This window comes from Pelodiscus sinensis, chromosome 33, assembly GCF_049634645.1.
Source record: "Pelodiscus sinensis isolate JC-2024 chromosome 33, ASM4963464v1, whole genome shotgun sequence".
Taxonomy (NCBI): domain Eukaryota; kingdom Metazoa; phylum Chordata; order Testudines; family Trionychidae; genus Pelodiscus; species Pelodiscus sinensis.
The window spans coordinates 2,743,536-2,769,383 of NC_134743.1; the positions used below are offsets into that span (position 1 = coordinate 2,743,536).

At 62.6% G+C, this 25,848-nt stretch overlaps 1 protein-coding gene across 4 annotated transcripts in view; it reads left to right on the top strand.

Moving 5' to 3' along the window:
• The window catches only part of SSC5D (scavenger receptor cysteine rich family member with 5 domains), a 37,875-nt gene extending 12,270 nt beyond the window's left edge, over positions 1 to 25,605 (top strand). For 2 of the 4 annotated variants that reach the window (XM_075914362.1, XM_075914363.1), the window contains 7 exons: positions 3,315 to 3,629; positions 11,780 to 12,094; positions 18,983 to 19,123; positions 20,166 to 20,285; positions 21,085 to 21,225; positions 21,633 to 23,804; positions 24,437 to 25,605. In XM_075914362.1, coding sequence (XP_075770477.1) covers positions 3,315 to 3,629; positions 11,780 to 12,094; positions 18,983 to 19,123; positions 20,166 to 20,285; positions 21,085 to 21,225; positions 21,633 to 23,804; positions 24,437 to 24,933 — 3,701 coding nt within the window. In that variant the 3' untranslated portion in view covers positions 24,934 to 25,605. Of the gene's footprint in view, positions 1 to 3,314; positions 3,630 to 11,779; positions 12,095 to 18,950; positions 19,124 to 20,165; positions 20,286 to 21,084; positions 21,226 to 21,632; positions 23,805 to 24,436 lie in introns of those variants that run through there. The other 2 variants (XR_012898608.1, XM_075914364.1) reach the window with 2 other exon arrangements.
• The last annotated feature ends 243 nt before the right edge of the window (positions 25,606 to 25,848 follow it).

Below are 25,848 nucleotides of genomic sequence, written 5' to 3' on the forward strand. Positions count from 1 at the left end.
GCCCCCCTTTGCCTCCCGCAGTGGGCTCAGCTGACTTCTGCGGCGCTCAGCCGGGCCACCGCGTGGGAGAAAGAGGCGCAAGTGACCGTTTGGGCTCTGCGCTCCCCATGCAGCACAGGGAGCGTGGTGCCCAAACGGCCGTTAGGGCTCCGTGGTCCCCTGCGTGAGAGGCAGGAGGGGGAGAAGAGAAAGAGCGAGACAGAGAGGGTACGTGGAATGAGGAGTAACAGTAGTTCGAATTAGGATCTTTAATTTGAACTACCTACTCTGTGCCGCATATAGCCGCGGGCACAGAGTTCGGACTAAGGGGGATTTAAAAATGGCAGTGCCCGGGAACATGCAAATGAAGCCCGGGATATTTAAATCCCGGGCTTCATTTGCAACTCCACTTGCCCTAATTACCCTACCTAGCTCGAACTAATGAGCTAGTGTAGACGTACCTAGAGAGAGGCAGGAGGTGGAGGAGAGCTGAGAGGGTATGTCTACACTGCCACCCTAATTCGAACTAGGCTGGCTAATGTAGGCATTTGAAGTTGCAAATGAAGCCCGGGATTTAAATATCCTGGGCTTCATTTGCATCTTGCCGGGCACCGCCATTTTTAAATCCCCATTAGTGCGGACTCTGTGCCCGCGGCTACACGCGGCACGGAGTAGGTAGTTCGAATTAGGCTCTCTAATTCGAACTACCAGTACACCTCGTTCCACGAGGACATCTTCTCTGACCCCCTTGCAATTCATCACCCTCCTTCTGGAATTGCGGGCATAGGAGGGCTCGAGGAATAACGGTAGTTCGGATTAGAGAGCCTAATTCGAACTACCTACTCTGTGCTGCGTGTAGCCGCGGGCACGGAGTCTGCACTAACGGGGATTTAAAAATGGCGGCGCCCGGCAAGATGCAAATGAAGCCCGGGATATTTAAATCCCGGGCTTCATTTGCAACTTCAAATGCCTATATTAGCCACCCTAGTTCGAACTAGGGTGGCAGTGTAGACATACCCAGAGAGAGCGGGGGGAGGCAGTAGGAGGAGGAGAGACAGAGAGAGGGAGAGACACGGAGTGAGAGACCGGAGGCTCAGGAGAGAAGACCGACGTGAAGGAGAGACCTGAAAATCCCCTCTTATAACGGGCTAATTGGCTAGTTAACATAAGAAGGGCCATACTGGGACAGACCAAGGGTCTGTCTAGCCCAGTATTCTGTTTTCTGTCAAAGGCCAATGCCAGGTCCCCGGAGGAAGTGAACAGAACAGAGGGATAATCAGAAATTTAATAAGAAAAAAGTGTGTATTGGGAATAGGCTGAGAATTGGACGCCACAAAAGCCACAGTCCTACAACTGAGGAAGAAGGCCTTGCTGATTTAAAAATCCAACCAGACTTAAAGGAAAAGTGAAAGCATGATAAAAATAAAAACAATGATATGCAACAAATGGAAGAAAAGGGAAGTTGGCAATAATGACTATATCTCAGAAGCTCCAGAGGGGTAGCCAAGTTAGTCTATAACAGGAAAAACTTAAAAACCAACAAATAGTCTAGTAGCACCTTAAAGACTAACAAAACATGTAGATGGTACCATGAGCTTTTGTGGGCACAGCCCACTCAGAAGCTAGGAACTGTAGAAAATTGATAAGGGAAGATTTTTTTTAAAAAGTGTAGAACAAGCAAAAAGAATCCTGACCATGGTATTGGCCCATTACTGGATGGAAATAGAAAACAAATGATGCTCGTATGGTGATAATAACACTCTTCTTATTCCACTAATATATCAGGAGGATAAGAAGAGAAGCTACAAAAGTCAGAAATGTTTAAGTTGGCAGGTCTAGATGAATTGCATCAACGAGTTTTGAAAGAGCTTCCCGAGGAGCTTGCTGGATCTTTACTTTTGATTTTCATTTGTGGAGGACTGGGGTAGTTGGGTAAACAGGATGACCCAGGTAGTTATAGGCCTGTCTTCCTGACATTATTCCTGGGCAAAATAGTGGAGAAATTGATATGAGACTTGATTAATAAGGAATATAAAGAGGATAATGTAATTATTGCAAATCAACATGGGATTATGGAAAATAGTTCCTGACAAATTAACTGGATATATTTTTGGAGGTATGATGGGTTTGATTACAGAGATCCCATTAAGACTGTCACTTGATGTGCTGAAAATACCACTGAGCTTGCCTTCCTGCCCTGGGAGGCACCCTGCCACCCTGGGGGACAGGAGACTGCTACAGGGTGGTACGGCTCACTTGGCACATTGGGAGCAAGCAACAACTTTAGTGGCTGGATGCAAAAGTATTGCTCTGGGGAGGAACAGTGCGGCTGCACTCCCAGGGGGCCTCTCTCCGGGAGCAGGGACTCTGAAACCGCCCCATGCTTCCCCCACTCTGCCCTTTCCTCCAAGCCCAGCTTCTGCCCCTGCTCCACCTTTGTTCCACCTCCTGCCCCAAGCAGTGCGACCTGGGATTACAAGGGGTGGCAATGGGAAGCAGAGGAGCCAGGCCCCAGCCTGCAGCGACCTGGCTGGGATATGGTGGAGCAGAGCAGGCTGGGGCTGGGTCGCTCTGCTTCCCACGGCTCCTGCCACCGCTGGTGTGGGGGCAGGCCTGGCCCTTGCTGCCGGCACAGGCCCCCGGTAACTCCTGCCCTCCCTGAGCCCTGCGGAGCCTGGGGCAGCTGCCCTGAGCCCTCCTATGCCTGCAATTCCAGAAGGAGGGTGATGAATTGCAGGGGGGTCAGAGAAGACGGTGAAGGGGGTAGAAAACCAGCCTCGGCGTGGCAGACTCAGGGAGCTGGGTCTAGGTGGCTGAGCAAGGAGACGGTCGCAGGCTGTAGGTAGCTGCCTGGGAACGAAGGTTCAATGCTGTGGTCAGATGCCCTCCAAAGGCTGGATGCCGAAGCTGGACGAGTTGAGTCGGGAACTCAGACGTTCCTTTGTGGCAGGGAAGTGCTGGAACAATTTACCGAAGGTTGTGGGGGGCTCTCCAATGTGGACGATTTTGGACCCGGTTGTTGTAAATGCTCTGCCCACGGAATTATTTGGGGGCAGCTCTCGGCAGGTCGTCAGCAACATGACCACCAAGGTCTCTTCTGGCCTCAGGAGCTGCAAGCATCCCCTTGTGTCCGCCCTGGCGGCCATGAGCCTGTCAGAGACCCGTCCCCACCCATCAGCCTGGACAGTGGGCTCCCTTCCCATGCAAAGACACCCCCCTCTCCCCCAGCCTGGCCTGCGGTGCTCCTCCCCGTACAGGTGGCCTGCCATTCTGGTCTGGGCTGTGGATCCGCTCTGTGATCCCCATCCCCTGGTGACCTACTATCTGCCCCGCAGGTGGCGCCCCCCTGCGGCTGGTTGGGGGGCCCCACAACTGCGCGGGGCGCCTGGAGGTACTGCACAAGGGCCAGTGGGGCTCAGTGTGTGATGACGGCTGGGGGCTGCCGGAGGGCGCCGTGGTGTGCCGGGAGCTGGGCTGCGGTGCGGTGCAGGCGGCCCCCGGGGGGGCGCATTTTGGGACAGGCACTGGCCCCATCTGGCTGGACGACGTGGGCTGCAGCGGGAAGGAGGTGTCTCTGCGGCACTGCCGGGCACGGCCCTGGGGGCGCAGCAACTGCCAGCACAACGAGGACGCCAGTGTCGTTTGTACAGGTATCACCCGGAGCTATGTACCCCCCCAGCTACCCCCACTCGAACTTCCCCCCCTCAGCTATTCCCCCCCGGAGATACCTACCCCCCAGCTACCCCCACTCGAACTTCCCCCCCTCAGCTATTCCCCCCCGGAGATACCTACCCCCCAGGTACCCCCACTCGAACTTCCTCCTCCCTCAGCTATTCCCCCCCGGGAGATACCTACCCCCCAGCTACCCCCACTCGAACTTCCTCCTCCCTCAGCTATTCCCCCCCGGAGATACCTACCCCCCAGCTACCCCCACTCGAACTTCCTCCTCCCTCAGCTATTCCCCCCCGGGAGATACCTACCCCCCAGCTATCCCCACTCGAACTTCCTCCTCCCTCAGCTATTCCCCCCCGGAGATACCTACCCCCCAGCTACCCCCACTCGAACTTCCTCCTCCCTCAGCTATTCCCCCCCGGGAGATACCTACCCCCCAGCTATCCCCACTCGAACTTCCTCCTCCCTCAGCTATTCCCCCCCGGAGATACCTACCCCCCAGCTACCCCCACTCGAACTTCCTCCTCCCTCAGCTATTCCCTCCCGGAGATACCTACCCCCCAGCTACCCCCACTCGAACTTCCTCCTCCCTCAGCTATTCCCCCCCGGAGATACCTACCCCCCAGCTACCCCCACTCGAACTTCCTCCTCCCTCAGCTATTCCCCCCCGGAGATACCTACCCCCCAGCTACCCCCACTCGAACTTCCCCCCCTCAGCTATTCCCCCCCGGAGATGCCTACCCCCCAGGTACCCCCACTCGAACTTCCTCCTCCCTCAGCTATTCCCCCCCGGGAGATACCTACCCCCCAGCTACCCCCACTCGAACTTCCTCCTCCCTCAGCTATTCCCCCCCGGAGATACCTACCCCCCAGCTACCCCCACTCGAACTTCCCCCCCTCAGCTATTCCCCCCCGGAGATACCTACCCCCCAGGTACCCCCACTCGAACTTCCTCCTCCCTCAGCTATTCCCCCCCGGGAGATACCTACCCCCCAGCTACCCCCACTCGAACTTCCTCCTCCCTCAGCTATTCCCCCCCGGAGATACCTACCCCCCAGCTACCCCCACTCGAACTTCCTCCTCCCTCAGCTATTCCCCCCCGGGAGATACCTACCCCCCAGCTATCCCCACTCGAACTTCCTCCTCCCTCAGCTATTCCCCCCCGGAGATACCTACCCCCCAGCTACCCCCACTCGAACTTCCTCCTCCCTCAGCTATTCCCCCCCCGGGAGATACCTACCCCCCAGCTATCCCCACTCGAACTTCCTCCTCCCTCAGCTATTCCCCCCCGGAGATACCTACCCCCCAGCTACCCCCACTCGAACTTCCTCCTCCCTCAGCTATTCCCCCCCGGAGATACCTACCCCCCAGCTACCCCCACTCGAACTTCCTCCTCCCTCAGCTATTCCCCCCCGGGAGATACCTACCCCCCAGCTATCCCCACTCGAACTTCCTCCTCCCTCAGCTATTCCCCCCCGGAGATACCTACCCCCCAGCTACCCCCACTCGAACTTCCTCCTCCCTCAGCTATTCCCCCCCGGAGATACCTACCCCCCAGCTACCCCCACTCGAACTTCCTCCTCCCTCAGCTATTCCCCCCCGGAGATACCTACCCCCCAGCTACCCCCACTCGAACTTCCTCCTCCCTCAGCTATTCCCCCCCGGAGATACCTACCCCCCAGCTACCCCCACTCGAACTTCCTCCTCCCTCAGCTATTCCCTCCCAGAGATACCTACCCCTCAGCTACCCTCACCTGGAACTTCCCCCCCCCTCAGCTATTCCCTCCCAGAGATACCTACCCCTCAGCTACCCCCACCTGGAACTTCCCCCCCTCAGCTATTCCCTCCCAGAGATACCTACCCCCCAGCTACCCCCACCTGGAACTTCCTCCTCCCTCAGCTATTCCCTCCCAGAGATACCTACCCCTCAGATACCCCCATTCGAACTTCCTCCTCCCTCAGCTATTCCCTCCCAGAGATACCTACCCCCCAGCTACCCCCACCCGAACTTCCCCCCCCTTAGCTATTCCCCCCCGGAGATACCTACCCCTCAGCTACCCCCACCCTGAACTTCCTCCTCCCTCAGCTATTCCCTCCCAGAGATACCTACCCCCCAGCAATCCCCACCCGAACTTCCTCCTCCCTCAGCTATTCCCTCCCAGAGATACCTACCCCTCAGCTACCCCCACCCTGAACTTCCTCCTCCCTCAGCTATTCCCTCCCAGAGATACCTACCCCCCAGCTATCCCCACCCGAACTTCCTCATCCCTCAGCTATTCCCTCCCAGACATACCTACCCCCCAGCTACCCCTACCTGGAACTTCCTCCTCCCTCCGCTATTCCCTCCCAGAGATACCTACCCCCCAGCTATCCCCACCCGAACTTCCCCCCCCTTAGCTATTGCCCCCCGGAGATACCTACCCCTCAGCTACCCCCACCCTGAACTTCCTCCTCCCTCAGCTATTCCCTCCCAGAGATACCTACCCCCCAGCTATCCCCACCTGGAACTTCCTCCTCCCTCCGCTATTCCCTCCCAGAGATACCTACCCCTCAGCTACCCCCACTCGAACTTCCCCCCCCCCCTCAGCTATTCCCTCCCGGAGATACCTACCCCTCAGCTACCCCCACCCTGAACTTCCCCCCCCTCAGCTATTTCCCCCCTATAGTTCTCATAGATTTCTCATAGACTTTAAGGTCAGAAGGGACCATTATGATCATCTAGTCTGACCCCCTGCACAGTGCAGGCCACAGAATCTCGCCCACCCCTCTTAGAATAATCCTCTCACCTATGTCTCAGATATGGAAGCCTTCAAATACTTTGAAGGCCCCAACATGCAGAGAGTCCTTCAGCTGTGATCTGTGCCCAATGCTACAGAGGAAGGCGAAAAACCTCCAGGGCCTCTGCCAATCTACCCTGGAGGAAAATTCCTTCCTGACCCCAAATATGGCAATTAGCTAAACCCTGAGCATGTGGGCAAGACTCACCAGCCAGACACCCAGAAAGTTCCCTATAGCAACTCCTATCATCCCTCCATTGACCTATTTCCAACTGATAATGAATGGTCAATTAGTTACCAAGATCATGTTATTTCATCCAACCATCCCCTTATCATAGAATCATAGAACTGGAAGAGACCTCAGAAGGTCATCAAGTCCAGCCCCCCGCTCTAGGCAGGACCAATCCCATCTAAATCAACCCAGCCAGGGCTTTGTCAAGCCGAGACTTAAACACCTCTAGGGATGGAGACTCCACTACTTCCCTAGGTAACCCATTCCAATGCTTCACTACCCTCCTAGTAAAAAAGTATTTCCTAATATCCAATCTGGACCTCTCCCACCACAACTTGAGACCATTGCTCCTTGTTCTGCCATCTGTCACTATGAGAACAGCCTCTCTCCATCCTCTTTGGAACCTCCCTTCAGGAAGTTGAAGGCTGCTATCAAGTCCCCCCTCACTCTTCGCTTCTGCAGACTAAACAGACCCAAGTCCCTCAGCCTCTCCTCGTAGGTCATATGCTCCAGACCCCTAATCATTTTGGTTGCCCTCCGCTGGACCCTCTCCAATGCTTCCGCATCCTTTTTGTAGTGGGGGGCCCAGAACTGGACACAATACTCCAGATGTGGCCTCACCAAAGCCGAATAAAGGGGAATAATGACATCTCTGGATCTGCTGGCAATGCTCCTCTTAATGCATCCTAATATGCCATTAGCCTTCTTGGCTACAAGGGCACACTGTTGACTCATATCTAGCTTCTCATCCACTGTAACCCCCAGGTCCTTTTCTGCAGAACTACTACTTAACTGGTTGGTCCCCAGCCTGTAACTATGCTTGGGATTCTTCCGTCCCAAGTGCCGGACTCTACACTTGTCTTTGTTGAATCTCATGAGATTTCTAGTGGCCCAATCCTCCAATTTGTCTAAGTCACTCTGGACCCTATCTCTGCCCTTAAGCGTATCTACCTCTCCCCCCAGCTTAGTGTCATCCGCAAACTTGCTGAGGGTGCAATCCATCCCCTCATCCAGGTCATTAATAAAGATATTGATCAAAACTGGTCCTAGAACCGAACCTTGGGGCACTCCACTAGAAACCGACCGCCATCCTGACATCGAACCGTTGATCACTACCCGCTGGGCCCGGCCTTCTAGCCATCTTTCTATCCATCTTACCGTCCATTTATCCAATCCACATTCCCTTAACTTGCTGGCAAGGATAGCGTGGGAGACCGTATCAAAAGCCTTGCTAAAGTCAAGGTATATCACATCCACTGACTTTCCCATGTCCACCGAGCCAGTTACCTCATCATAGAAGCTAATCAGATTGGTCAAGCACGACTTGCCCTTTGTGAATCCATGCTGACTATTCCTGATCACTTTCCTCTCATCCAAGTGTCTCAAAATGGATTCCTTTAGGATCCTTTCCATGATTTTTCCAGGAACCGAGGTAAGACTGACCGGCCTATAGTTCCCTGGATCGTCCTTCTTCCCTTTTTTGAAGATGGGCACTACATTTGCCTTTTTCCAATCATCCGGGATTTCGCCCGATCTCCACGACTTTTCAAAGATAATGGCCAAAGGCTCCTCAATGACATTTGCCAACTCCCTCAGTACCCTCGGGTGCATTAAGTCTGGACCCATGGATTTGTGTACGTTTAGCTTTTCTAAATAGTTCCTAACCTGTTCTTTACCCACCAAGGGCTGTCCATCTTCTTCTCGTCTTGCGTCACTTAGCACAGAAGTCCAGGAGCCGACCTTGTCCGTGAATACAGAGGCAAAGAAAGCATTGAGTACTTCAGCTTTCCCCACATCCTCTGTCACTAGGTTACCTCCTTCATCCATTAGGGACTGCACACCCTCTCTGATCACCTTCTTCTTGTTGACATGCCTGTAGAAACCTTTCTTGTTATCCTTCACATCCTTAGCCAGTCGCAACTCCATTTGCGCTTTCGCATTCCTGATAGCCCCCCGGCATTCTCGAACTATACATTTAAACCCCTCGCTGGTCATTTGTCCAAGTTTCCACTTTCTGTAAGCTTCCTTTTTGTGCTTAAGTTCACCAAGGATTTCCCCTGTAAGCCAATCTGGTCTCCTACCAGGTTTGCCTCTCTTGCTATGCGTCGGGATGGTTTCTTTCTGTGCCTTCAATAAGGCTTCTTTAAAATACTGCCAGCTGTCCTGGACTCCTTTCCCCTTCATGTTAACATCCCAGGGGATTCTTTCCATCAGATCTCTGAGGGAGTCAAAATCTGCTTTTTTGAAGTCCAAGGTGTGTATTTTACTACTCTCTTTCCTTCCTTTGGTCAGGATCCTGAAATCTACCATCTCATGATCACTGCTTCCCAGGTTGTCACCCACCTCTACGTCCCCTATTAGTTCCTCCCTGTTTGTGAGGAGAAGGTCAAGCTGTGCCCGGCCCCTGGGTGGATCCTTCAGCACTTGTACCAAGAAGTTATCCCCAACATTCTCCAAAAACTTCCTGGATTGCCTGTGTACTGCCGTATTGGTTTCCCAACAGATGTCAGGGTGATTAAAGTCCCCCACGAGAACCAGGGCCTGCGATCTGGAAGCTTTGCTCAGTTGTCCAAAGAAAACCTCATCTACCTCATCCACCTGGTTCGGTGGCCTGTAGCAGACACCAACCACAACATCACTGCTGTTTGCTCCTTTAAACCTGACCCATAGACTTTCAACAAGTTTTTCTCCCTCTTTATACTGGAGTTCAGAGCAATCATAGTCCTCTCTTACATATAGTGCAACTCCTCCTCCTTTTCTCTCCTGCCTATTCTTCCTGAACAATCTATACCCTTCCATGACAGCGCTCCAGTCATGCGAGTCATCCCACCAAGTCTCTGTTATCCCAATTAAATCATATTTCTTGGTCTGGCCCAGGGTCTCCAGTTCTTCCTGTTTGTTGCCTAGGCTTCTCGCATTAGTGTACAAACACTTCAGGTAACCAGTTGATTGCACTATCTTCTCCATTCGAAACTGGGGACCTCCTTTCTTGCGCCTTGCTCTATGCATTTCTTCCCGGTATCCGACTTTCCCACTCCCCTCAGGGTTTTGGTCACCGTCCCCCGACGAACCTAGTTTAAAGCCCTCCCCACTAGGTTTGCAAGCCTGCCCGCGAAGATGCTCCTTCCTCTCTTCGTTAGGTGGATCCCATCTCTTCCCCATACCTACCCCTCAGCTACCCCCACCCGAACTTCCCCCCCCTCAGCTATTCCCCCCCGGAGATACCTACCCCCCAGCTACCCCCACTCGAACTTCCTCCTCCCTCAGCTATTCCCTCCCAGAGATACCTACCCCCCAGCTATCCCCACCCGAACTTCTCCCCCCTCAGCTATTCCCTCCCAGAGATACCTACCCCCCAGCTATCCCCACCCGAACTTCCCCCCCCTCAGCTATTCCCCCCCGGAGATACCTACCCCTCAGCTACCCCCACCCTGAACTTCCTCATCCCTCAGCTATTCCCTCCCAGAGATACCTACCCCCCAGCTACCCCCACTCGAACTTCCTCTTCCCTCAGCTATTCCCCCCCGGAGATACCTACCCCTCAGCTAACCCCACCCCGAACTTCCTCCTCCCTCAGCTATTCCTCCCCGGAGATACCTACCCCTTAGCTACCCCCACCCCGAACTTCCCCCCCAGCTATTCCCTCCCAGAGATACCTACCCCCCAGCTACCCCCACCCCGAACTTCCTCCTCCCTCAGCTATTCCCCCCCGGAGATACCTACCCCTCAGCTACCCCCACCTGGAACTTACTCCTCCCTCAGCTATTCCCTCCCAGAGATACCTACCCCCCAGCTACCCCCACCTCGAACTTCCTCCTCCCTCAGCTATTCCCTCCCAGAGATACCTACCCCCCAGCAACCCCCACCCGAACTTCCTCCTCCCTTAGCTATTCCCTCCCAGAGATACCTACCCCCCAGCTATCCCCACCCTGAACTTCCCCTCCCTCAGCTATTCCCCCGCAGATACCTACCTCCAGCTGCCCCAACCCTGAACATCCCCTACCTCAACTATTCCCCCACAGAAATACCTACCCTCAGCTTCCCCCAACTTTCCCCTTCCTCAGTTATTCCCCCCCAGAGATACCTACTCCCCAGCTGCCCCAACCCTGAACATCCCCCTCCCTCAACTATTCCCCACAGAGATATCTACCCCCGCTGCCCCCACCCCAAACTTCCCCCTCCCTCAGCTATTCCCCACAGAGATACCTACCCCTCAGCTACCTCCACAGCTACTCCCACCCTGAGCTTTCCCCTTCCTCAGATATTCTCCCCCAGAGATACCTACCTCCCCAGCAACTCCCCACCCCGAACTCTCCCCTCCCGGAGCTGTTCCCCCCCCAGAACTACCCACTTCCCACAGCTACTCCTCACCCTGGACTCTCTCCCTCACAGAGCTATTTCCCCCTGAGCTACCTACTCCCGAGCTACTCCCCCCGAACAACCTTCCTCCCTGAGCTATTCCCCCCGAACTACCTACCCCCAGCTACTCCCAACCAAACTCCCTCCCTCCCTGAGCTAATCCCCCCCAGAGCTCCCTACACCCCCACATTGCCTCAGAGCTACCTCCACCCACCTCAAAGTTATCTTCCCCCACCCTCGAGCTACCTCCCGTCACCCCAGAGCTACCTCCACCCACCTCAAAGTTACCTTCCCCCACCCCATGTTACCTCCCCCCGAGCTACTTCCTCCCACTACGAGCTACCTTCCCCCACCCCGAGCTACTTCCCCCCCGAGTTACCCCCCCCACCTCAGGCTACTTCCCCCCACTCTGAGCTACTTTCCCCCACCCCAGAGCTACCTACCTAATTTGCAGACAAGCTACCCCAATATCTCTGCTCTCTCCTGGGTGTGTGTGTGTGTGTGTGTGTGTTGCTCTCTTCTTGGGGTTGTGGAGTGGTTTCTGCTGACTCCCCGTGTGTGGACTGGGATGATTTCTGCTGTCTTGCTGTGGGGGGGGGGGGGGGCGGGGGGGAAGGGGCTGATCTGTGCTGTCTCACTGGGAGGGTAGGGGGATGGTGTCTGCTGTCTTGCTGGGGGGGGTCTCTGCTCGCTGGGGGGTAGGAGGATGATCTCTGCTGTCTCGCTGGGGGGGTGGGACTGATCTCTGCTCTCTTTGCAGGGGGTGCTGTGCTGCGGCTGGTGGGCGGGGCAGGTCCCTGCTCCGGGCGGCTGGAGGTTTTCCACCAGGACCGCTGGGGCACGGTGTGTGACGACATGTGGGCGCTGCCCGGCGCGGCTGTGGTGTGCCGGGAGCTCGGCTGCGGGGACCCCCTCTCGGCTCCTGGCGGGGCCTTCTTTGGTGAGGGCAGTGGCCCCATCTGGCTGGACAACGTGCGGTGCCAGGGCAACGAGTCGGCGCTGAGCCGGTGTCCCGCGGCGCCCTGGGGCGTGCACGACTGCCAGCACGCGGAGGACGCTGGCGTGGTGTGCACAGGTAACTGCGGGGCGTGGGTCTCTCTTCCCTGCACTGGCCTCTCCCCAGCCAGCACCCACGTTCCACCTCTCCGCTGCTCGGCTGCTTCCACTGCCAGATCCCTGCACCTGCCACGCTGAGCCAGAGGGTTCGCTTCATGGCCTGCAACTCAGAATTAGCCCTGCTGGGTAACTGGGTCCCATCTGCTCCCGCTCAGCCGATTCTTTTAACCTTCCCCAGTTGTACCTGGGAGGTGCCGAGATCTGCCACTATTCCCTTCCCCTCCCTGGACTACAGCGGCTAGGGGCGCTCTGGCTGGCTGGGGTTGGGGTCCGGCTGGCGCGGGTGAGAGGCGCTCTGGCTGGGGTTGGGGTCCGGCTGACAGGGGTGAGGGGCGCTCTGGCTGGGGTTGGGGTTTGGCTGGCGTGGGTGAGGGGCGCTCTGGCTGGGGTTGGGGTCCGGCTGACAGGGGTGAGGGGCGCTCTGGCTGGGGTTGGGGTCCGGCTGGCGCGGGTGAGGGGTGCTCTGGCTGGGGTTGGGGTCCGGCTGACAGGGGTGAGGGGCGCTCTGGCTGGGGTTGGGGTTTGGCTGGCGTGGGTGAGGGGCGCTCTGGCTGGGGTTGGGGTCCGGCTGACAGGGGTGAGGGGCGCTCTGGCTGGGGTTGGGGTCCGGCTGGCGCGGGTGAGGGGTGCTCTGGCTGGGGTTGGGGTTCGGCTGGCGTGGGTGAGGGGCACTGGCTGGGGTTGGGGTCCGGCTGACAGGGGTGAGGGGCACTCTGGCTGGGGTTGGGGTCCGGCTGGCGTGGGTGAGGGGTGCTCTGGCTGGGGTTGGGGTCCGGCTGGCGCGGGTGAGGGGTGCTCTGGCTGGGGTTGGGGTTCGGCTGGCATGGGTGAGGGGCACTGGCTGGGGTTGGGGTTCGGCTGGCATTGGTGAGGGGTGCTCTGGCTGGGGTTGGGGTCCGGCTGGCGCGGGAGAGGGGTGCTCTGGCTGGGGTTGGGGTTCGGCTGGCATTGGTGAGGGGTGCTCTGGCTGGGGTTGGGGTCCGGCTGGCGCGGGTGAGGGGCGCTCTGGCTGGGGTTGGGGTCCGGCTGGCGTGGGTGAGGGGTGCTCTGGCTGGGGTTGGGGTCCGGCTGGCGCGGGTGAGGGGTGCTCTGGCTGGGGTTGGGGTTCGGCTGGCATGGGTGAGGGGCACTGGCTGGGGTTGGGGTTCGGCTGGCATTGGTGAGGGGTGCTCTGGCTGGGGTTGGGGTCCGGCTGGCGCGGGAGAGGGGTGCTCTGGCTGGGGTTGGGGTTCGGCTGGCGTGGGTGAGGGGCACTGGCTGGGGTTGGGGTTCGGCTGGCATTGGTGAGGGGTGCTCTGGCTGGGGTTGGGGTCCGGCTGGCGCGGGTGAGGGACGCTCTGGCTGGGATTGGGGTCCGGCTGGCGCGGGTGAGGGGTGCTCTGGCTGGGGTTGGGGTTCGGCTGGCGTGGGTGAGGGGCAGTGGCTGGGGTTGGGGTCCGGCTGGCCTGGGTGAGGGGCGCTCTGGATGGGGTTGGGGTCTGGCTGGCGTGGGTGAGGGGCGCTCTGGCTGGGGTTGGGGTCCGGCTGGTGCGGGTGAGGGGTGCTCTGGCTGGGGTTGGGGTTCGGCTGGTGCAGGTGAGGGGTGCTCTGGCTGGGGTTGGGGTTCGGCTGGCGTGGGTGAGGGGCACTGGCTGGGGTTGGGGTTCGGCTGGCATTGGTGAGGGGTGCTCTGGCTGGGGTTGGGGTCCGGCTGTTGCGGGTGAGGGGCGCTCTGGCTGGGGTTGGGGTTCGGCTGGCATTGGTGAGGGGTGCTCTGGCTGGGGTTGGGGTTCGGCTGGCCTGGGTGAGGGGCGCTCTGGCTGGGGTTGGGGTTCGGTTGGCGTGGGTGAGGGACGCTCTGGCTGGGGTTGGGGTTCGGTTGGCGTGGGTGAGGGGTGCTCTGGCTGGGGTTGGGGTTCGGTTGGCGTGGGTGAGGGACGCTCTGGCTGGGGTTGGGGTTCGGTTGGCGTGGGTGAGGGGTGCTCTGGCTGGGGTTGGGGTTCGGCTGGCCTGGGTGAGGGGCGCTCTGGCTGGGGTTGGGGTTCGGTTGGCGTGGGTGAGGGACGCTCTGGCTGGGGTTGGGGTTCGGTTGGCGTGGGTGAGGGGTGCTCTGGCTGGGGTTGGGGTTCGGTTGGCGTGGGTGAGGGACGCTCTGGCTGGGGTTGGGGTTCGGTTGGCGTGGGTGAGGGACGCTCTGGCTGGGGTTGGGGTCCGGCTGGCATGGGTGAGGGACGCTCTGGCTGGGGTTGGGGTCCGGCTGGCGTGGGTGAGGGACGCTCTGGCTGGGGTTGGGGTCCGGCTGGCATGGGTGAGGGGCGCTCTGGCTGAGGTTGGGGTCCGGCTGGCGTGGGTGAGGGGCGCTCTGGCTGGGGTTGGGGTCCGGCTGGCGTGGGTGAGGGGCGCTCTGGCTGGGGTTGGGGTTCGGTTGGCGTGGGTGAGGGGTGCTCTGGCTGGGGTTGGGGTCCGGCTGGTGTGGGTGAGGGGCGCTCTGGCAGAGGTTGGGGTCCGGCTGGCGCGGGTGAGGGGCGCTCTGGCTGGGGTTGGGGTCCGGCTGGCGTGGGTGAGGGGCGCTCTGGATGGGGTTGGGGTCTGGCTGGCGTGGGTGAGGGGCGCTCTGGCTGGGGTTGGGGTCCGGCTGGTGCGGGTGAGGGGTGCTCTGGCTGGGGTTGGGGTTCGGCTGGCGTGGGTGAGGGGCGCTCTGGCTGGGGTTGGGGTCCGGCTGGTGCGGGTGAGGGGTGCTCTGGCTGGGGTTGGGGTTCGGCTGGTGCAGGTGAGGGGTGCTCTGGCTGGGGTTGGGGTCCGGCTGGCCTGGGTGAGGGGCGCTCTGGATGGGGTTGGGGTCTGGCTGGCGTGGGTGAGGGGCGCTCTGGCTGGGGTTGGGGTCCGGCTGGTGCGGGTGAGGGGTGCTCTGGCTGGGGTTGGGGTTCGGCTGGTGCAGGTGAGGGGTGCTCTGGCTGGGGTTGGGGTTCGGCTGGCGTGGGTGAGGGGCACTGGCTGGGGTTGGGGTTCGGCTGGCATTGGTGAGGGGTGCTCTGGCTGGGGTTGGGGTCCGGCTGTTGCGGGTGAGGGGCGCTCTGGCTGGGGTTGGGGTTCGGCTGGCATTGGTGAGGGGTGCTCTGGCTGGGGTTGGGGTTCGGCTGGCCTGGGTGAGGGGCGCTCTGGCTGGGGTTGGGGTTCGGTTGGCGTGGGTGAGGGACGCTCTGGCTGGGGTTGGGGTTCGGTTGGCGTGGGTGAGGGGTGCTCTGGCTGGGGTTGGGGTTCGGTTGGCGTGGGTGAGGGACGCTCTGGCTGGGGTTGGGGTTCGGTTGGCGTGGGTGAGGGACGCTCTGGCTGGGGTTGGGGTCCGGCTGGCATGGGTGAGGGACGCTCTGGCTGGGGTTGGGGTCCGGCTGGCGTGGGTGAGGGACGCTCTGGCTGGGGTTGGGGTCCGGCTGGCATGGGTGAGGGGCGCTCTGGCTGAGGTTGGGGTCCGGCTGGCGTGGGTGAGGGGCGCTCTGGCTGGGGTTGGGGTCCGGCTGGCGTGGGTGAGGGGCGCTCTGGCTGGGGTTGGGGTTCGGTTGGCGTGGGTGAGGGGTGCTCTGGCTGGGGTTGGGGTCCGGCTGGCGTGGGTGAGGGGCGCTCTGGCTGGGGTTGGGGTCCGGCTGGTGTGGGTGAGGGGCGCTCTGGCTGAGGTTGGGGTCCGGCTGGCGCGGGTGAGGGGCGCTCTGGCTGGGGTTGGGGTCCGGCTGGCGTGGGTGAGGGGCGCTCTGGCTGGGGTTGGGGTCCGGCTGGCGTGGGTGAGGGGCACTGGCTGGGGTTGGGGTCCGGCTGGCGTGGGTGAGGGGCGCTCTGGCTGGGGTTGGGGTCCGGCTGGCGTGGGTGAGGGGCGCTCTGGCTGGGGTTGGGGTCCGGCTGGCGTGGGTGAGGGGCGCTCTGGCTGGGGTTGGGGTTTGGCTGGCGCGGGTGAGGGGCACTCTGGCTGGGGTTGGGGTTCGGCTGGCGTGGGTGAGGGACGCTCTGGCTGAGGTTGGGGTTTGGCTGGCGTGGGTGAGGGACGCTCTGGCTGGGGTTGGGGTCCGGCTGGCGTGGGTGAGGGACGCTCTGGCTGGGGTTGGGGTCCGGCTGGCGCGGGTGAGGGGCGCTCTGGCTGGGGTTGGGGTTCGGCTGGCGCGGGTGAGGGGCGCTCTGGCTGGGGTTGGGGTTTGGCTGGCGCGGGTGAGGGGCACTCTGGCTGGGGTTGGGGTTCGGCTGGCGTGGGTGAGGGGCGCTCTGGCTGAGGTTGGGGTTTGGCTGGCGTGGGTGAGGGACGCTCTGGCTGGGGTTGGGGTCCGGCTGGCGTGGGTGAGGGGCGCTCTGGCTGGGGTTGGGGTCCGGCTGGCGTGGGTGAGGGACGCTCTGGCTGGGGTTGGGGTCCGGCTGGCGCGGGTGAGGGGCGCTCTGGCTGGGGTTGGGGTTCGGCTGGCGCGGGTGAGGGGCGCTCTGGCTGGGGTTGGGGTTTGGCTGGCGCGGGTGAGGGGCGCTCTGGCTGGGGTTGGGGTTTGGCTGGCGTGGGTGAGGGGCGCTCTGGCTGGGGTTGGGGTTCGGCTGGCGCGGGTGAGGGGCGCTCTGGCTGGGGTTGGGGTTTGGCTGGCGCGGGTGAGGGGCGCTCTGGCTGGGGTTGGGGTCCGGCTGGCGCGGGTGAGGGGTGCTCTGGCTGGGGTTGGGGTCCGGCTGGCGCGGGTGAGGGGCGCTCTGGCTGGGGTTGGGGTCCGGCTGGCGCGGGTGAGGGGTGCTCTGGCTGGGGTTGGGGTCCGGCTGGCGCGGGTGAGGGGTGCTCTGGCTGGGGTTGGGGTTTGGCTGGCGCGGGTGAGGGGCGTTCTGGCTGGGGTTGGGGTCCGGCTGGCGCGGGTGAGGGGTGCTCTGGCTGGGGTTGGGGTCCGGCTGGCGCGGGTGAGGGGTGCTCTGGCTGGGGTTGGGGTTTGGCTGGCGTGGGTGAGGGGTGCTCTGGCTGGGGTTGGGGTTTGGCTGGCGTGGGTGAGGGGCGCTCTGGCTGGGGTTGGGGTCTGGCTGGCGCGGGTGAGGGGCGCTCTGGCTGGGGTTGGAGTCTGGCTGGCGTGGGTGAGGGGCGCTCTGGCTGGGGTTGGGGTTCGGCTGGCGTGGGTGAGGGGCACTCTGGCTGGGGTTGGGGTTCGGCTGGCGCGGGTGAGGGACGCTCTGGCTGGGGTTGGGGTCCGGCTGGCGCGGGTGAGGGGCACTCTGGCTGGGGTTGGGGTTTGGCTGGCGCGGGTGAGGGGCGCTCTGGCTGGGGTTGGGGTCCGGCTGGCATTGGTGAGGGGTGCTCTGGCTGGGGTTGGGGTCCGGCTGGCGTGGGTGAGGGGTGCTCTGGCTGGGGTTGGGGTTCGGCTGGCGTGGGTGAGGGGTGCTCTGGCTGGGGTTGGGGTCCGGCTGACAGGGGTGAGGGGCGCTCTGGCTGGGGTTGGGGTTTGGCTGGCGTGGGTGAGGGGCGCTCTGGCTGGGGTTGGGGTTCGGCTGGCGTGGGTGAGGGACGCTCTGGCTGGGGTTGGGGTCCGGCTGGCGTGGGTGAGGGACGCTCTGGCTGGGGTTGGGGTCCGGCTGGTGTGGGTGAGGGACGCTCTGGCTGAGGTTGGGGTCCGGCTGGTGTGGGTGAGGGGCGCTCTGGCTGGGGTTGGGGTCCGGCTGGCGTGGGTGAGGGGCGCTCTGGCTGAGGTTGGGGTCCGGCTGGTGTGGGTGAGGGGCGCTCTGGCTGGGGTTGGGGTCCGGCTGGTGTGGGTGAGGGACGCTCTGGCTGGGGTTGGGGTCCGGCTGGCGCGGGTGAGGGACGCTCTGGCTGGGGTTGGGGTCCGGCTGACAGGGGTGAGGGGCGCTCTGGCTGGGGTTGGGGTCCGGCTGACAGGGGTGAGGGGTGCTCTGGCTGAGGTTGGGGTCCGGCTGACAGGGGTGAGGGGCGCTCTGGCTGGGGTTGGGGTCCGGCTGGCGCGGGTGAGGGACGCTCTGGCTGGGGTTGGGGTCCGGCTGGCGCGGGTGAGGGGTGCTCTGGCTGGGGTTGGGGTTTGGCTGGCGTGGGTGAGGGGCGCTCTGGCTGAGGTTGGGGTTCGGCTGGCGTGGGTGAGGGACGCTCTGGCTGGGGTTGGGGTCCGGCTGGCGCGGGTGAGGGGCGCTCTGGCTGGGGTTGGTGTCCGGCTGGCGCGGGTGAGGGGCGCTCTGGCTGGGGTTGGGGTTCGGCTGGCGCGGGTGAGGGGCACTCTGGCTGGGGTTGGGGTCCGGCTGGCGCGGGTGAGGGGCGCTCTGGCTGGGGTTGGGGTTCGGCTGGCATGGGTGAGGGGCGTTCTGGCTGGGGTTGGGGTCCGGCTGGCGCGGGTGAGGGGTGCTCTGGCTGGGGTTGGGGTCCGGCTGGTGTGGGTGAGGGGTGCTCTGGCTGGGGTTGGGGTTCGGCTGGCATGGGTGAGGGGCGCTCTGGCTGGGGTTGGGGTCCGGCTGGCGCGGGTGAGGGGTGCTCTGGCTGGGGTTGGGGTTTGGCTGGCGTGGGTGAGGGGCACTCTGGCTGGGGTTGGGGTCCGGCTGGCGCGGGTGAGGGGCGCTCTGGCTGGGGTTGGGGTTTGGCTGGCGTGGGTGAGGGGCACTCTGGCTGAGGTTGGGGTCCGGCTGGTGTGGGTGAGGGGCACTCTGGCTGGGGTTGGGGTTTGGCTGGTGTGGGTGAGGGGCGCTCTGGCTGGGGTTGGGGTCCGGCTGGCGCGGTTGAGGGTTGCTCTGGCTGCCTGGGGTTGGGACTCCGGCTGGCAGGGGTGCTACCTGCTGGTCAGCAGGTCTGTGTTCCAGGAACGTGGAAGCTGGGAGCGTGTTTGTGCCAACCCCCTCAGGTTGCTGGGATTTCCCCCGGTCTCCTCCACAGACGAGTTTGCCCATGTGGGGCAGCGCTCTGGCAAGCCCATGGCCCCACAGCCTCGCACGCAGAAGCCCCGGATGCAGAAGCCCCGGCCCCGGCCCCCTTCAATGGCACCAGCCCAAGTATCCCCCCGGGCAGTTCTACCAGGTAAGTGATCTGTGGGGAAACCCTTCCCAGAAAAGCCCCTGCTCCCTAGTCCATCCCACCCCTCCCCCATCCTCCCACCCCCTCTTAGCTCCTGAGAGACCCCCCAGGGAGCCCTGCACCCAGCCGGGATGTGCAGAGAGCCAGCGCGGCCTGCTCAGGACAAGCCACGTCCCTTAGCAACCCAGCCCTGGAGGGTCCTTAGGGCAGCCTGGCCAAACTGCACTGTGGGGTTGGTATGGAAAGGGAGGGGAGCTGGTGGGGGGGATTCATCTGGCGAGGGGTTGGGGGGCTGGCTGGTGAGGGGGGTGGGGGATTCATCTGGTGGGGGGGTTGGGGGGCTGGCTGTTGGGTGTAAGGGGGATTCATCTGGCGGGGAGTTTGGGGCTGGCTGGTGGGGGGAGGGGGTTTCATCTGGCAGGGGGTTGGGAGGGCTGGTTGTGGGGGCAAGGGGGATTCGTGTGGCAGGGGCTTGGGGGGTTGGTGGGGGGAGGGGGATTAGTCTGGTGGACGGTTGGGAGGCTGGTGGTGGGGATGAGGGTGTTTCACCTGGCAGGGGGTGTGGGGCTGGTTGGGGGGAGTTGGGGGTCCAGCTGGTGGGGATAAGGGGGTTTCACCTGGCAGGGAGTGTGGGGCTGGTTGGGGGGAGTTGGGTGTCCGGATGGTGGGGATGAGGGGGTTTCACTTGGCAGGGGGTGTGGGGCTGGTTGGAGGGAGTTGGATGTCCGGATGGTGGGGATGAGGGGGTTTCACTTGGCAGGGGGTGTGGGGCTGGTTGGAGGGAGTTGGGTGTCCGGATGGTGGGGATGAGGGGGTTTCACTTGGCAGGGGGTGTGGGGCTGGTTGGAGGGAGTTGGGTGTCCGGCTGGTGGGGATGAAGGGGATTTGTCTGGCGGGGAGTTGGGGGGCTGGTTGGGGGAATTGGGGGTCTGGCTGGTGGGGATGAGGGGGTTTCACCTGGCAGGGGGTGTGGGGCTGGTTGGAGGGAGTTGGGGGTCCGGCTGGTGGGGGTGTTACCTGTTGGGCTGGCTGCTCTGTGCTCCAGGCAAGTGGAAGCCGTCGCTGTTTCTGGAGCCCAGCAGGCCGCGGGAGGCTGCCCCACCAGAGGTGAACACGCGGCGCCCCCCTCCCTCAGAACCAGAGCTGCCCACGGCTGGGCCCACAGGTCAGTCTGGCATCCTGCAGCTTGTCCTGCCTGGCCCCATTGACGCCTGCAGGCTCCGAGTGCTCTGCTGCTCACCCAGCACCGCCCCGCAGTGCATGAGGACCAGTGTGGTCCACTGTCCTCTGTCAGATCCCCCTGCCGGAGAGGTGGTGTTTTGGGATGGGTGTGCTGGTTGGTAGCGCTGTGCTGGGTGGTGTGGTGGATGGGGGTGTGGGGCGGGGCGGGGCGGATGTTAGGGCTGTGCTGGGTGGTGGGGGGTGAGATGTGCTAGCACTGCTCTGAGTGGTGTGGGTGTGTTAGCACTGGATGGGGTATGGTGGTGTGCATGTGTTAGCCCTGCACTGGGTGCTGTGAGGCAGGGTGTAGTGGTGGGGGGGATGTGTTAGCTCTGCACTGGTGGGGCCAGGATGGACATGCTGAGTGGGGGCAGAGCTGGGTGGACAGTGTGGCTCTGGTCTGGGCACGCTGAGCTGGGACAGGGCGGGGTGGGCAGGGTGGGGCCAGGCTGGGCACATTGAGCGGGGGCAGGGCCGGGTGGGCAGTGTGGGGCCAGGCTGGGCACATTGAGCGGGGGCAGGGCTGGGTGGGCAGTGTGGGGCCGGGCTGGGCAGACTGAGCAGGGGCAGGGCCGACCTAGGGCCTGGCTGAACTGTGTGGGGAGCAGGAGGGACCTGGCACTGGCCTCGTGTCTGTGTCCCCCCTTGGGGGAGCTGCCCGACTCGGGGGGAGGGGGTGGGGGTTAGGGGTTCTGCAGGGGGAGTGTTACCTGCATTCCAGCTCTGCGGCTTTCTCCCCACAGCCCAGGCTGCGACAGATGCTGCTGTGGGGGTGAGCAGCCCCAGGGATACCCCCCGTCCTGGACGGCATGGAGCCCCGCGGGCGCCGCACCCCGTCCTGAAGAGCCGGCGGCCCCGCCCCAAACCACTGGAGACACGCCCAGGTATTGGTGTCACTGCCCGGTGCGCTGCAGCCAGTGCCCACCTGCCACTGCCCCTCTGAGCCCAATTCCCCGGGGTGGCACCAAGGGCCCTGTGCTGCAGAGAGCAGGGGGCTGAGTAGGGGCGCTGTCCTGGGCACAGTGCTGGGGGGGGGGGCGTGCTGCTGGACACTGGTGCCTGGAGGTGCTGTTGAAGGGGGTGAGGTGGCTACAGGTCGCAGTGCAGAGTTGAACCCTGGTGTCCAGGCAGCATGCCGGGGAGGGTGAGTTATCCTGCCCCCCCTCAGGTGGTGCTGGGCACAGGGGGCTGGGCTCGGGGGTGTGGAGGGGCAGAGCTGGGTGGGAAAGGCCCAGCTGCCCTCAGGGCATTTTGGAAGCCTGTGTCATTCTCTGTCTCCTGCCTTACATAGATGCTGTCCGGCACCGAGCTCCTGCTGCCACCCCCACCCTCAGGACCCGCACTGGGGCCCAGACTGACCCCCATCTGCCTCGCCTCCCGCACCGGCCCGGAGACAGCACCCTAGTGACTGTGGCTTCCCCAATCCACCTTCCCAGCCAGCCCCACAAGGCCTGGACCAGCCCCGGCACCCACCCTACCACTCTCTCAACCAGCCCCACAACCACCTACCCTCCCAGCCAGCCCCACAGCGCCTGGACCAGCCCACGCTCCCTTCCCCTCACCCTCACAACCACCTTCCCTCCCAGCGAGCCCCACAGCGCCTGGACCAGCCCACGGTTCCTTCCCCTCACCCCCACAACCACCTTCCCTCCCAGCCAGCCCCACAGCACCTGGACCAGCCCACGGTTCCTTCCCCTCACCCCCACAACCACCTTCCCTCCCAGCCAGCCCCACAGCACCTGGACCAGCCCACGCTCTCTTCCCCTCACCCGCACAACCACCTACCCTCCCAGCCAGCCCCACAGCACCTGGACCAGCCCACGCTCCCTTCCCCTCACCCCCACAACCACCTACCCTCCCAGCCAGCCCCACAGCACCTGGACCAGCCCACACTCCCTTCCCCTCACCCCCACAACCACCTACCTTCCCAGCCAGCCCCACAGCGCCTGGACCAACCCAGGCGCCCCAGCCCACACACCTGCCTCCATAACTACTTTCCCTCTTGACCAGCCCCACAGCCCCCAGATGGGCCAAAGCTCCCCCTCCTCCACAACAGCCCACCCTTCCCGCTACCCCCACAACACCCAGGTGGGCCTGGCCTCTCCAACCCTCTTCCCAATCCTCACAGTGACCGACAGAGCCCAAACAGACCCACGCTCCCCCATTCCCACAGCCGTCCAATCTGTGGAGAAGACCCACAGCACCTGGCTAGGCCCAGCCTCTACATTCCCCTCCTATGCAACCTCCCAGCCTCCTAGCCAGCCCCACAGCACCCAGATGGGCCCAGCTCCCTCCCGCCCCACAACCTCTCAGCCTCAGGATGAGACCCACACTGTCCAGATGGACCCAGCTCCCTCCAGCCTCGCAATAGCCCAGCTTTGGGATGAGACCCAAAGTGCCTGGACCGGATCAGTTCCCTCCCGCCCCACAATCCCTCAGCCTCAGGACGAGACCCAGAGCGCCGGGACGGGCCCCGCTCCCTCCCGCCCCACAACCCCTCAGCCTCAGGATGAGACCCACAGAGCCTGGACGGGCCCCGCTCCCTCCCGCCCCACAACCCCTCAGCCTCAGGACGAGACCCAGAGCGCCGGGACGGGCCCCGCTCCCTCCCGCCTCACAACCCCTCAGCCTCAGGATGAGACCCACAGAGCCTGGACGGGCCACGCTCCCTCCCGCCTCACAACCCCTCAGCCTCAGGATGAGACCCACAGTGCCTGGATGGGCCCCGCTGCCTCCCACCCCACAACCCCTCAGCCTCAGGATGAGATCCACAGCGCTGGGACGGGCCCCACTCCCTCCCGCCCCACAACCCCTCAGCCTCAGGATGAGACCCACAGCGCCTGGACAGGCCTCGCTGCCTCCCGCCCCACAACCCCTCAGCTTCAAGATGAGACCCACAGTGCCCAGATGGGCCCCACAACCCCTCAGCCTCAGGATGAGATCCACAGTGCCTGGCCGGGCCCAGCTCCCTCCCACCCCACAACCCCTCAGCCTCAGGACGAGACCCACAGCGCCCAGACAGGCCCCGCTCCCTCCCGCCCCACAACCCCTCAGCCTCAGGACGAGACCCACAGCGCCCTGATGGGCACAGCTACCTCCCTCCCCACAACCCCTCAGCCTCAGGACAACACCCACAGCGCCCAGACAGGCCCCGCTCCCTCCCGCCCCACAACCCCTCAGCCTCAGGACGAGACCCACAGCGCCCTGACGGGCACAGCTACCTCCCTCCCCACAACCCCTCAGCCTCAGGACAACACCCACAGCGCCCAGACAGGCCCCGCTCCCTCCCGCCCCACAACCCCTCAGCCTCAGGACGAGACCCACAGCGCTCAGACAGGCCCAGCCTCCCTGTCCCAGATCATGCCCCCTGGTGCCCACGTGCTGTGCACCAGCTCAGCAGTTAATGGTTGTGCCAAGACACCTGCAGCACCCAGGCTGCCAGGCACCCAGACTGCACAGACAGGTAGGTGCAGGGGCCTGTTCCCAGCAGGGGTCCAAAGCCCTGGGCTGGGTGGGGCGTGTGGACAGCACCTAGACACCAGGCCTGCCTGGAAATGTCTCTGGGGGTCTGTGTTGGGGGGGTGGATTCTGCCAGGCCCTCGTAGGGTGATAGCACCCTCCCTAGACTGGCGGGGCTGGAACCCGTGCGCCCATAGCCCGTCCTTCTCCCCCGTGACATCCATTCCGCACCACCCCACATTGGGAAGCCCCAGGCCTTTGCAGAGGGAAATCCCGTTATCCACCGTTGTGGGGGTAAACCGAGGCACGAGTGAGTCAGTGCCTAAGTTGGGGGGAAAAACCCAGGAGTCCTGTCAGCGTATCCCCCTCCTTCCCCTCCCCACTACGCCCCCATGCCAGAGCTGGGATAGAACCAGGAGTCCTGGCTCCCAGTTCCCCCTTGCCCTGGTTCTAACCAGTGGATCCCACTCCCCTCCCTGAGCTGCCTTGGCGTGTTCAGTAGCAGACAAGGCCATAGTCAGTGGGGGAGGGGTTGGCAGCCAGGTGTTCCCTGGGCCCTGTTGGTTGGGGGTGCTGTGTGGGGGGTGTCTCTGGCTCAGGGCTTTACAGGTGGTTTCCTTGTGTCCCATCCCACAGACGCTGCCTCCACGCCGGGCCGGCCTCAGGAAACCATGCTGGAGACGCCGCATCCTTCCACCCACCCCCTCCCAGTTACTGCCTTCCCTCCAGCCACCCCCTCAGCTGGGGCCCCCCCACCTCCCGCCACTATTCCCCCCACCTCCCGCCCTCCTGCCCCACCGCCGGCCCACAGGGCCGTGGCTGTGCCGAGGGAGACAAAGGCCCCTGTGCCGGCGGCAGTCAGACAGGGGGCGGATTGCCGGGAGCCAAGCCATGAATCTCCCCAGCTCCAGGAGCTGATCCAGGTGGTCCGGGAGCTGCGGGGGGACGTGCGCGCCCTCGTCCACATCCAGCGGCAGGAGGGTCGCTGGCTGGGCGCCATCGCTGGCAGCCTGGCTGAGCTGGCGGGGGCCGTGCGGCAGGTGGTGGGGGAGCTGCCCAGACAGGGACTTCGGGGGCAGAGCCAGCTCCCCCCTTCAGCACGGCACAGGCTCCCTAAAGACAGCCTGGCCTGATGCTTGCCCTCCACAGAGCCCTGTGGAGAGACAGACCCCCCCCCCCCGGGCTGCACACCCCTGCTGAGACAGACCCCTGCCTGCCCTGCCTCTGAGGGTATGTCTACACTACAGCACTAATTCGAACTAACTTCATTCAAATTAGTTAATTTGAACTAAGCTAATTGGAACTAGTGCATCTAGACCTAAAAACTAGTTTGAATTAGCATTTTGCTAATTCAAACTAGCATGTCAACATTGAGTGGACCCTGAACCGAAGTTAAGGCTGGCCGGAAGCAGTGCCGGCAGGGCATCAAGTTAGGACTTAGAGCGTGGAGCTGCTGTCTCAGGCTAGCCGAGGGCTGCGCTTAAAGGGACCCGACCCCCACCCCCAACAGACAGTTCTCAGGGTTCCCCACTTGCTTGTCTACCTCGATGAGAGACAGCAAAGCAGTCCTGGCTTGGAATGCCCGCGCTCGGCACATCACAGCACTCGGTCATCAGCCCGGCTGCACTTGCCGCAGGCTGCCATCTGGGGGGGTTCAATTGGGGGCCTGCAGGAGAGTTTCTACCCTGAGGAGCCCGCAGAGCCACCCCAGTCCTCCCCATTGGGGGCTCGTACCCCATTCCTCCCTCACATCCTTACACTTACCCCTCCCTAGCCCCCCTTCCTGATGTACAAAATAAAGGACACGTGGTCAAAAATAGAAACTCTCTTTATTTAACAAAACTGGGGGAGACTGGGAAAAGGAAGTGGGAGAGGGGAAGTGAGAGGGTGGGAGAAGGGAGGGGGAAACCTGGGAGGAGGGAGCTGGAAGGGGGAAGCCAGGGGAACAAGGAGGAGGGGAAGTATCAAACTATGGTACGCCATATCTTCAGTACTGTGTACAGATGTGATCTCCTCACCCCAGAAAAGATATTTTGGCCTTGGAAAGG